The 12,400-nt window shown below is 40.2% G+C and overlaps 1 protein-coding gene across 2 annotated transcripts; it reads left to right on the top strand.

The window, feature by feature from the left end:
- The first annotated feature begins 257 nt into the window (after positions 1 to 257).
- Positions 258 to 6,086, top strand: LOC106522720 (neuropeptide FF receptor 1). Of its 2 annotated transcripts, none has more exons than XM_014015854.1 (4): positions 258 to 509; positions 925 to 1,268; positions 1,387 to 2,257; positions 4,496 to 6,086. In XM_014015854.1, exons 3-4 carry the CDS (start codon positions 1,389 to 1,391, stop codon positions 5,481 to 5,483), a joined length of 1,857 nt encoding a protein of 618 aa, XP_013871308.1. In that variant the 5' UTR covers positions 258 to 509; positions 925 to 1,268; positions 1,387 to 1,388; the 3' UTR covers positions 5,484 to 6,086. The 2 variants fall into 2 exon arrangements, with proteins under 2 accessions (XP_013871308.1, XP_013871307.1); XM_014015853.1 differs by having other exon boundaries at positions 258 to 514.
- Positions 6,087 to 12,400: the final 6,314 nt, after the last annotated feature.

The following is a 12,400-nucleotide window of genomic DNA, read 5'->3' as shown; positions in this document are numbered from 1 at the left end:
ATAACCCCCRCTTACACCATCAACACAGCAACCATCAAGTTTGTGGTGCTGAAATAGAATAAGTGTCTCCACTTTGAGCTCCCAGCAGCCTGTAGAGTGAAGTGACAGCCACTCTGATTGATTACAGGGCTTCACAGAGCTATAGGTGCTCTGTGGAYGAGTGCACAGCGATGTGTGTGGACGTGTGGCTGTGTGTCAGAGCACAGCTGCTCCCTCCCTGACTGGATTCCCTCCTCTCAGTCCTGCAGTGGCGGCAGCACTCGGTGCTCCCTTCGACAGGAGCTCAGCCATCCGAGGAGCCCGTCTGTCAAAGAGAAGCAGCTGACGGAAACACAAAGGCAAGAAATCTCTGTGGAGAGGGAATGACCGATAAGAGATGTGCTCATGCTGGACATAAGTGAACCGGGGGCAACTTTGTCAGAGGTCTTTTCTCCTTTTTTCCCCATACTTGGTGCAGATCTTTATCTGGCTGCTTTCTGATCATCCTGAGGCTGAAATGATCCACACATGTAAGGTCAGTATTAACAATAGTCTTTAATGATTAGATTCATTCAGCTAAAATTTAAGCCTATTAGTTAAAAAAATCATGTTTCTGCAATCCTCTGAAAATGTTTCCAAATCGTTTGAAAATCGCCAGGAAGATTCAAAGATTTTAGTTTAATGAAAAAGTGAAAGGTGACCAAAAATTGTTTGTATGATCCTAGCTTTCTTTTAAATGAATAAACAATAAAACACAGTTTTGTTAAGATTTTAAACCCTGAAGTTATTCGTTGAGCAGGAACCTTCCTCGCATCGCTTCATATTATTATATTGTTCCAACAGGGATCTTCACACCTCAGTGCTTAAATGTCTTCTAAAAGAAGATGTCAATATCTTGTTTGTTGTCATTTTGATCTGCGATATGTATATTGTTCCTCTACACAGGTCTGATCGCATCAGTGTGGTGGACCAAAGGTGCTAAGAGGAAGAGAGGGGGAGCAGTGGGAGGGAGGTATTCATCAAGTTACCTTCCTTGAAGGTGAGAAAGTCTAATGTGAGGAGGTGGATTGTCGGGTTCGACACAACGTCTCCCCAGAGGGATGAGAGTGTGAATCTTGAACTTCACTGGGACCAGAGCTGAACAGCACCGTCATGACTCCAAATCATCTCAATCATCTTTAAGATGAAGAATGAACACTTCCATGCTTCTTCAGAGATGTCTRCTCATGCTGCTCCTGAAAAACCTGACAACCTCAGACTGTGGAACCTGATGTGATGGACTTAATGAGGTTTTTATCTGTTTTTGCACCTTTTGTTGTAGTTCTTTGGTAGATTTTCAAAAAGACTTATAAGAGAATCCTTTCAGTTGCTTGTCTGATGTCTGGTGTTTGTTTTTTTTTTCATTAGAAATGGATCTGACCCGGGACCAGCCTTTAGGGTCAAACCCACTTGAATCCAGCTTCTCACCACTGCAACAGGAGAAGCTGAGCCACACCTTCAGCCTCCGCAGCGCTCTGATGTTAACGACCACATTTGACTCGGCTACCGCTGCTCCCAGTCAGCCTCTTCCCTCTCTCCTTCCTTCTTCTCGTCCTCCGTACTCCTCCCTTATCTCCCTCCCTGTATTCTCCACCACCACCACCACCTCCTCGCCTGCCTCAAACGAGCCAACCAGCTACTCTTTCCCTCTATCCCTCTCCAACATCTCCTTTAATGATCTTGCAGACCTGGAGAACATGCTGCTCTGGACCCTGCATGAGCCCAGCACCATCGCTCTGACCGTCATGTACTCTCTGTCTTTCATTCTGGGATTTATAGGGAACCTAATGGCCCTGCGGGTCCTGACCAGCAGGCGCAGTCGGCGACTCGCCGGCGTCAGTGCCACGCGCAGTCTCCTGGTGAACCTGGCCGTTTGTGACTTGGCTGTGGTGTGTGTGTGCATGCCCATCACTCTGGGAAACCAAATCTACACCGCCTGGGTGTACGGTGACCTCATGTGCCGAGCGGTGCCCTTTACGCAGGCTGTCTCAGTCTCGGCCAGTGTGTTGACGCTGACTGTGATCAGTGTGAATCGTTACTACAGCGTTCGATCGCCGCTCAGAGCTCGCTCCATGTTTACTCGCCGACGGATCTTGGTGACCGTTGCCGTCGTGTGGACCGTGTCCTCCCTGATRTGTGCGCCGATAGCTGTGATGAACAGGAGGCAAGAAATCAGCTTCGAGACTTTYGCCATCCTGGTCTGTCAGGAGGAGTGGCCTCAGCACCGCCTCAAGCAGGGGTAGGTAACCACACAGCAAATGTTGAATGATCTCATTTCTGTTTCAGCATTCAGATGAAATTCATCTACGGATGGATGAGATGGAGCTTGAGGGTTCTGACGAACTGAGCTAAGAGTCAGCTAAGAGTAAGAGYGCTGCTGGGCTGTTTGAAAAAGGGCATCCATCACTTGTAATTTTCAAACTGGCMAGCTTTGTTACACATAAATGCCTCTTACTGTTAGGCAGGCTGAATACTAGGAGGCTGTCAGAGAAAACTATGTTCAGGATAGTCAGTATAAGTACTCACTACCTGAAAATATGAGACTATAGCAGCTCATTAGACTGTCTGTGCCAGGGTTATTCAACTGAACTGCTCAGGGAGTCACAGTTACTCAAGGCCAACAGCTCATGGGCTGGATATCTGGTGGGGCTGGGGGGTGTTGCCTGATAACCCTCAGGGAAACACTGTGTTATATAAAAGAAGAATCTGTCTTTTATCTTTCAAAATTTGAAATTCATTTTTTTGCTGCACTGAATCATAAAGTTTACACTTAAAATTGATTTAAAATACATTTTTATCATAAATTATGTAATTTTTACATTTATCTTTTGGAGGTGGACCGGACTGAAGTCCCCCTCAGGTCACATCTGACCCACAGGCTGCCAGTTAAATAGCCCTGGTCTGTGGGTCCTCTGTGTCTCAACATTTCTGCGTTGGAGAAATGGAGGCTGTTTTTCATTCAAGAGCAGCATTTCTGGCTCATATCAGTGATTCATATGCCAAGTTTAGTATTTTATCAGACGTACTAATTGATATTTAAAAAAACCTGCATGTGCAAGTATATGTTGATGAAACTTTGTTTATATATTGCATTGACAAAGTATTGAATGTATTTTTAACTACTGAAAAATGCAGCATACTGGAAAAAAAATACATATTTTTCTGGTTTCATTGATTTATGTTTTATTTCTTGTGTTGTTAGGATTAATTGAAGTTTTTCTGGTGTTCAGCTGCCCCCAATGATTTCTAGGCCATCAGTATTTTACTGTCAGTCTTGCTTCTCAGTGCTCCACAGCTGCAGTAACATACCTCATCAGTCTCAGCCCACTTATTCCCACTCCAACCTCAGTCTGACATATTGGTTTGTTCCTTGTATTGTTTAATATTTTGTTTCTTAGCGTTTGTATTTTTTGCTGCTAGACCAACCCTTTTGTTTTGGCAATTGTGGCTATTTACAAAAGTTTATTTGTGAATATTTATTAATTAATTGGTCGCTTTTTTGGTTTTCGTTATTATAACTTTGTATTTATTTAAGTCTGTGTGAGTTTGCATCCTTGGGTTCTGTCTACACAACACGACAGGCAGCTTTAAAAAGGTTTGGATAAGGTGGATAACAAAAGAGAGAAAAAAAGAGAGAAAAATTGAGAGAGATAACTAAAGCTTAAAGTGATACCGTGATGGAAGATGGAGACAAACGCACCCATTCATCCATTTCCCTCACCTGCTTCTTCCTGTTCAGGTTCACAGGAAGCTGCACAGGGTACGAGTCCATCACTGGGCCAAATGAAGACAAATGTGGCAAACAACTATTCACACTTACCCATATACAATTTAGAGTAGCCAACTAATGCCTCGTGTTTGTTGTACTGTGGGAGGAAACCCAGAGAAAATCCACACTTGCACAGGAAGAACAYGMAAACTCCACACAGAAAGACCAGAAGTCAGACCTGCAGACTTCTTGTTACAAGGCAGCAGCGCTAACCACCCGTACCACCACACAGCCCACAAGACACACATTCAGTTTTTGTTTGCTTTTTATAAATTATTTGACCTTTRCAATTAAACAACCAAAGAAAGCACAAGGTAACATAAGAATTGCCACAACATTGAATAACCAATATCATAGCACCAAGTTTATGCTAGGGTAAATCAAAGAAATATTTTCGTCAGGGCTTATAAAAACCGACAAYTAACTAAATGTTAGTTAAAAAGAAATTCTGGGTAGTGTATAGGAGAAAAATATAAGAACAAGTTTCAGGACTAAAGAGAAGTTAAAGTCACAATAAAGCAATTTGATCTCAAATTAAGCAAACTCACTACTTTTATATGCCTTCATGAATAAGTATAACCGAGTGTCATCTGCATAGAAACAGAAATTGTTGCGATGCTTTCGTCTAACAGGAAGGATGTGGCCAGAAAGTAAAAACCTTTTCTACTCTAGAAACAGATTCTTAAAWTTTTCACTTTTCTTCCACAGGTACAACGTCTTGCTGTTTGTAATGCTTTACTGTTTGCCYGTGACATTCAACCTCACCATCAGCTCCCTGACCGGCAGACGACTTTGGGGAGGGAAGAAATCCACCTTCGCTGACCTCGACCCCCGCAGCCAAGCTCTTCACACCTCCCGCCTGAAGACGAGGCAGAAGATTGCAAAGATGGTGGTGTGCCTGGTACTCCTGTTTGCCGTCTCCTGGCTGCCGCTCTACCTGGTCGATCTCTGGATCGACTGCCAGCACCAGCCGTGGTCGTGGCTCCTGCAGACACGGCCCTTTGCTCAGTGGCTGGGCCTGACCAACTCCAGCCTCAACCCCATCTGTTACTGTTTCATCGGAGACCTGTACCGCTCAGCGAAGGTCATACGGACACGATACTACCAAAAAGTTGCCGCTCTCTTCAGCAACGCCTCATTCTCCAGCTCGGCTGCAGTGGTTTCACCTGCTGCCATTATTACAGAAACCAAAGGGATGTCAGCCGAGCATCACCGYATTGCAGTAGCTGTGGCTGCTTCTACTTCGGTGGTCACCATCCCCAGACTGCTGRGCTTAGCCGGCGGCCAGGGACAGAAGGTCCGGGTCAGTTCAGACAGCGAAATGGGATCGGGTCACAGTATCTCAGACTGGTGTGAATCCAGTCCCAGTGAGTGTGACGGCTCTTTATTCCACTGCCAGCTTCACACACTTCAGCAGCCCGTGCAGAAAAACGACTCCATGCTGGCGAGAAGACACTCTGTGAATGAGGTTGCTGTATCATTATCTTTAAGAATTGAACCTGTGGAAATAGACCTGCTGCCACTGAGGAGGCATTCAGAAGACAGAATCTATGGTCTGCCAGCTGATAAGAGAGCCATTATTACCAAGGACGGAGATAGATTTTGTTACACTAGGCAGCACAGAAGCAAAACACCCCGAAACTATTCTCTGGAAGGAAACGCAGAGAATAAAACAACAAATATGACGAGCCTGTGAATGTTTCAGATTATCGGATGTATCAGCCAGGGGAGGAATTTCCTCTTTTTGTCCTGCGAGAAGGAAAAACATACTGCTCCCATCTTACAATTTATAGTTGACAGTTTGGCTTATTTCAGAACCATTTGTTTGTCTTGTAGATAAGCTCACCAATTCTTTGTTTTCCTTCTKTCTGCATTTAGTCTAGTATTTACAAAGGCTTTTAAGCAGATGTGAAGGAATCAATGATGGGGRGAAACCTGCAGGGGAGCAGCTTGAGTGTTTTTCAGCCAGTCAACAGTAGGAAGAGTAGATCGCAGCAGCAGGCCATAACATATGTCATAACATCATCACAGCAGCTATCATCAGCTTCAGACATGAACCCAGCAGGATCTGAAGTTTAATGACTTCTTGTGAACATTTTTATGCCTCTAATTGAGTCACTAATGGTTTTGATTGGGTTTGTTGCGCACAGAAAAGATCTAACCTTTTGTTCTAGTGGAATATCAAAACTTACTGCGTGCAAGTTTCTGAATTACGGTGAGTTTCTCATCATGAATGTCTGATTTATAAACCTTTGTGGTCAAAAAAATCAAATTAAAAAGGTGCAATTTTAAACTGAAACATGCAAAAGCTTCTTTACTCTGTTTTGACTTCAGGGAATCATTCAAAATAAGACCTCAAAGAGACAAAATGCATCAGTCATCCCTTTTAATTTCCATACATTAGGACAGACCAGAAATGGGTTACAGTACATCGGAATATGATCTAATTATAAATGATACATTAGGATTATAAAACAAAAGGATAGATCAGTGCTGTAATCTACCAGAGCTTAAAGTGGACCAGATGACGCAGGTGGACAGGATCAATGATACGATTTCTGAACTATTTATAGTGAACCCCAGAATGCTCAAATATACTGAATGTAAGGTTGAAATGAAGCATGGATGTGCAATATGTTCCTCGAGTTAAGGGAGCAACGTAGCCTCTTTGAAAATGATACCTCTTTTTTTTTCAATTTGAACATAAGTTCCTGAATGTGAAGTTTGAAATATAAAGGTTGTTTAAAGGAAGAAAATGGCTGAATAAATGAATTTGCTGTGATATGAAACAATGGCTAATTTATACATATATTTTTATTAATATCTGGAGATACTTTAAATTGGTTTTCATCAGCTCTCAAGGCAAGTTCGTCCTCTGCAGATATTTTTACGTTTTAATAAAGGTGACGTGAAGGTGAAGGTTCTGCTTTTGCATGGGTACAGTGCCGTCATATCACCTAAATAAAAAAGGACGTTTGCGCAAGGTCATGTTCCTAATTAAGCCAAAAGATCCTCAGCTTACTTATAAAATACTCTTTAAAGGACAGAATTTTCAAAGCAGCAAGATCAAATTTTGATCAAACGAAGGCAATCAGCTATGGATTTCATCATGTTTTGCACTTTTGCTTCCCATCGCATTGCATTCTTCTGACAAAGGACATTTTATTTTGATAAATCTGTGAAGTGAAATCTGAAACCATACTGAACAATTATATTTGTCCCTTTTGGCMTTTTTAGTATACAGTTTTTCAGGATTTATTTGGTTGAAAGCAATTTCAGCGAAGGTGAACATTTCTTGTAATCAGAATCAGAATCATTTCTTGTCATTCACACACAACATCAAAGAGGCAATGCAGAACGAAATGCAGTTTAGAACATCTGTCCGGATAAATAAATAAATAAATAAATAAATAAATAAATAAATAAAGTGGTTTAATGGTGGCCTTGTCAGTAACGAGGGCGTTGCTTCAGTCAGTCGTGGTGAAAAAAGCTGGGGAAAGACAACACTCTCGATTTAGTAATTTTATGTTTCAACCCTCGCCAGTGGTGGGCAGCACTAATCTAAAAATTAGTTCCACTAGCCCCAAAACACTAACTCAAATATTTAGGTCCCCTAATTCTAAAGCACTAACGCACTGAAAAATTTAGCAAAAGCTAATTCTAAAGCACTAAAATAACCCAGTCAACCCATGAACATTCTTCAACAGACAACATGAGTCACATATTGTCATGTTGCTCTCTTAAGACTTATCATTGACATTCCACAGGTGTATTTGGGTTCATATACTGTTAATATATTGTCACCTGGTGGATAAGTGACACACATACGAACAAAATGTGTGACAGCTTTGACCCTCAGCTGTTAACGATAACGTTGATCAATAACATTGATACACCTCAGTTAGTGCTTCTAAATTTCGCCTATAAATTTAACAAGTGCTAATCCACTAATAAATTTCAAAATTGGCAAAAGCCCTAAAGCACTAATCAGGAAATTAGTTCCCCTATTAGTGATTTAGTTCTTTAGGGGAACTGTGCCCTCAGCTATGGACTTGAGGTTTGGTTGAAATGAGCTTCCCTCAAAGGGTGACGAGCTCCGGGAGGGAACTCAGAGTAGAACCGCTGCTCTTTCGCATCGAAAGGAGTGAGCTGACATGGTTTGGGCCTCTGACTTTGATGCCTCCTGGACTACCTTTGGAAGTTTACCATTCAGGCATGTCCCATGTGAAAGAGGCCTTTGGAAAGACCCAGGAATTGTATTTTCTCTGGCCTGTTGGGGTCCCTCATGTAGAGCCGAAAAGTATCACATAAAGGATGTCTGGTTTTATCTGCTGGACCTGTTGCCTCATGACCGACTCTTGATAAGTGGATAAAGATGGAGATAATAAAGGAGTGGAAAAAATCTTAATGGCAGAGATAATACACTAAATCAGTCTGCATGTTGAGATTTCTCCTACAGTGTGATTTTCTGACAACTCTGAATGAAACGTGAAAGCTTCAAACTCCAACCACTCTGTGGTTTGTTGAATGAGAAACTGAAGGGTTCTGACACAGGTTTTGTTGTTAAAGAATCTAAAACCCCAACACACACTCTACTGAATCTACCCTCAGGCTGCTTCTAGTTGTGTGAAAGTCAGAGGTGGTAAATACCATCAATCGCTGTGACATCAAGCTGCTAATCACATTCTTGTTTTCACAGCAAACATAAAGAGGTGCGGCACCGAGGGTATCAAACCTATTTCCTATTTCTGTTATCTCACATGGCTGCTCTGTTGTTGCAATGCTATGTAGGCTGAATTTTATGTATTAGGTATTWTATTTGGAAAACAAAAGAAATTGTGTTTTTGGTTGGTGTCTAGAAGGAGATCGTCCCCCCAGGATTCACTGGCATTTCACAAGAGCTTCAATCAACCTTTTGTAAAACTTGTCCTGATCTAACAGGGACATATTGAATGATAAGAGGCCTGAAACTGACAGATAAAAGCTTTATGATCTTTTTTTTTGTTCCCTGAATCTTGATTAAATCTTAATGGGATCTGAATTCAGTTCTCAGAAGCACTTGTTCTTTCATCAAATGAGTTACTGAAGTGTCCAAGGAGGGAGCCACTCAAAGAACGCCTTTTTAATTTATATTTAATTATGGAAGATGACGAATTGGCATGMAGAGTTCACTTCTGAATCAAGAAAAAAAATCTAGATAAACAAATTGAAACCAGTCTGTATCTTCATGTTTATGTTGAGGTTTTTTTTTCTTTTACAGCCACTGTATTCCACCAATATATCACAAGTGTTTTCGACAAACGCTAAACTTTAAAACAGCGTCAGGTTATTATTTTGATGGTGGTCACATTTTCAGAAATTCTTCAACTTTTCAAATTTTACAAACAAGAGTCAATTTTTTTCAAGTTTGTCAGGAATCAAAAGAAATAAAATAAAGTTTCATGGTTCACTTTCGGTCAATTTTTTTTTGTGGGGTGGGGAATGAAGCAAGCAAATGTTTTAGGAAGTTGTAAAAATACAACCATGTTATTTATATTTATATGCTCAATTTAAGCTAAATTTTAAAATATAATTTTGTAAATTTGGGTAACAAAACAAAAAAAAAGGAGCTTAAAGGAGCTCCTCAAGCTTGTTAACTAGGATCAAAAACAAAGTTTTGGTAATTTTTTTTTTCACTTTAGAATTAATGTATTTTCCAGTAGGTTTGGCTCATTTCATGAACAAAACACTCTAAAAGAATGTTTTTTATTATTATAATTTTTATAATAATAGGTGACCACTGCATCTCTGAGTGAAACCTTTGACAAGATTTAAACAATTTGTGTTATACACTAACCCTAAAGGGATGTATCAGATGTTTTTGCTCTTTGAGTGATTTAAGTTAAAAAAGTGTTTAATTTTGACCAGATTGATGAGCTTATGTCTGAGTTGGACTAGGAACAAAATGGATTGCTGTTGTCTTGAAACAGTTTCAAATAAACTATATTCCTCMAAAACTAAGGTCATTCAAAGAGCTATCTACAACAGGTAAGATGTTAATCTTTCACAACCGTATCACAGAACCACGATTTGAAAGACTGGAACTAGTTAAAAAATATAGAATTCAATGTGTAAGAGAACAAACTAATGTTTGATAAACCAACTCATCCTCCCAGGCTGTGATTCTAATCTGTACAAACAAAGACATGTCCTCAGACTTATACGCTTCGTGACACTTTTACAAACTGCTATAAGACTTTATTGAAATAAATGAATGGGGTGATGTAACTGACAGAGTACTGCCATGCAAGGAAWTATTATGCAGGAAGGCATGCATGAAAGTGTTGGAGAGGTTCATTTTATTCTTCTTTTTTAGACTAAGATGACAGAAAATGTGAAATAATTTATAACTTGAAAGGATTGGCAATTAGTGAAATGATGACATGAGATTCATTGAGTAAAAAAAAGGGCTAGCTGTGTCCTTCAACCTTCAACCTGCTCTTAATGAGGGGCTGGTAACAGGTCTGAACCAAAATCTATTCACTGAATAGAAATACACTAAATGAAATAATGACTGAATGACTCATAGAGTTGTGGTATTTAAAAGCTGGTGGTTTTCRTCATGTTTTTCTTCAGGTTTTGTGTACCCGTGTTGTTTGATTAAAGAAAAATCCTGGTCATGGCTCGCATCCCAGAAGGCAAGAGGGGCCACCAGCTGCAGAATCAGCTATACTTGGTCTTCTTTTATGAYAAATATGAGTCACATCCTAATGGTTTCAGAAAGGTTTTTCAGCATTCAATCACTGCTCTTTTCAAAAAAATAATAAATAAAAAAAATCATTCATTTAGTTTTTTTTTAGGTTCAAATCGTGATGTGACCAGTATGATAAAGTCCATTTGTACCATTGCAGGGAAGAATCTCACAAAAGTATCCAAAGATTTCGGTTTAAAAATAGAGAGGAAAAAAAAACTCTTGACTTCATCTCCAAAGAGAAATTTGTGAGTCAGAAAATGTGACCTTCTAGGAAAAAAAAGATGATTTGATGATTAAAAATAAATGGATGATTGCAGTTTCAGACATTCTAACATAATAAAAGATACACAGTTACTTAACTTTAGATGCTCTGAAAATGGGAGCAACGTGAGTTTTTATATTTATCTCAGCAGCTTCACACACCTTCCTATGTTTACTAAAGGGATAGGTCAGTTCTTTTGATGTGGGGTTCTGTTGATGAGTTATAAACAACAAATATCAATTGTAAACAGCTTTTTGAGTGATCTCATTTTTGTGAGTCAGACAAAACTGCTCTCTCTGGTCAAGAATGAGTCTTTACTTCAGGTGGAGGAGTTCAAGTATCTGGACAATCATTTGGTCTATTGTGGTGAAAACAGGGTTGAACTACAAGAGAAAGCTCTTGTTCCAGCCCTCACCTATGGCCATGAGGTATGGATCACTGATGGAATGAGTGTCGTAGGGTGGCCAAGTTCAGCCTTAAAGATAAGATGAGCTTTATCATYCAGGGGGAGCTTGGAGTAGAGCGCTGCTCTCCACATTGACATCAGTCCATTGAGGCATCTGATTGCAATGCTTTTGGACACTTCAYTTTGGAGGTTTTCTGGGCAGGGAGGAGACCTTGAAGCTGGCCCAGAAATCTAGAGGGATYACATGTATTTCCTCTCTGGCTTGGGAACACAGGGATCCTCTAGAAGAGCTGGTGAGTGTCACTTGGGAAAGCAATGTCTGGCTTTCACTTCTGGCCCTGCTGCCTTTGCGACCGGCGATGAATAAGTGGAAAAAAGATGTATGGATAGATAACTTTCCCTTGCCTTGTCATCATTTGTAATCTACTCAACTTTTATTACTACTTTGCTGTCACATTCTAGTRTGTATCATGTCTTAGTTTTTATTACCTTGTTTGGATTTTTTCTGTAAAAGTAAGGATACTTGCTTAATCTCYAATGGGAAAATTAGTTCTCTGCATCTTTCCCATCACACACACGAMGCAGAGGACTGCCGACTTCAGCACTCAAAGAGCACCGGTCTGGAGAGTTGAACCAGTCCTTTGATCACATGCAGGCTGACCTTCTCTGTTCTTTGCACAACCACTCTCCTCATAATTAAATATCTTTTACAATTGTGCCGGCCTGCTTATCTGCTATATGCACCCTTGGGTCAACAACCACCGACAACCAAAAATAATTACATGGATTGACAAGCTAATAGCTAATATTCTCAGCAGGGATGGAGTAGTCTTACTACTCCAGTTCCAAAAGGGCAGATTCATGCAAACTTTCAAAAACTTTGTTATCAGTTTTGCCTTTTTTTTTGCATCGTATCTGCAATTACGCTGTTAAACAAGTCTGCATAGTTACATCACCCAACCCCACCCCATTTTAGGACTGTTTTAAATTTGGATGTTTTGTGTGGATATGGGTTTTATTATAGCACTTAATGTTATTGATGTTTGCTTTATTTTTACTTATTTTTGATTTTTGAATGTATGTTTTTAACATGGAGCCCTGTCAAAGATAATTTCCTGTCACCTTTGGGACAGACAATAAAGCTTATCTATCTATCTATCTATCTATCTATCTATCTATCTATCTATCTATCTATCTATCTATCTATCTATC

This window comes from Austrofundulus limnaeus, unplaced genomic scaffold (genome assembly GCF_001266775.1).
Source record: "Austrofundulus limnaeus strain Quisiro unplaced genomic scaffold, Austrofundulus_limnaeus-1.0 Scaffold135, whole genome shotgun sequence".
Classification (NCBI taxonomy): domain Eukaryota; kingdom Metazoa; phylum Chordata; class Actinopteri; order Cyprinodontiformes; family Rivulidae; genus Austrofundulus; species Austrofundulus limnaeus.
The sequence above is the reverse complement of the archived record's forward strand: the minus strand, read 5'-3'. Positions and strand labels throughout refer to the sequence as shown.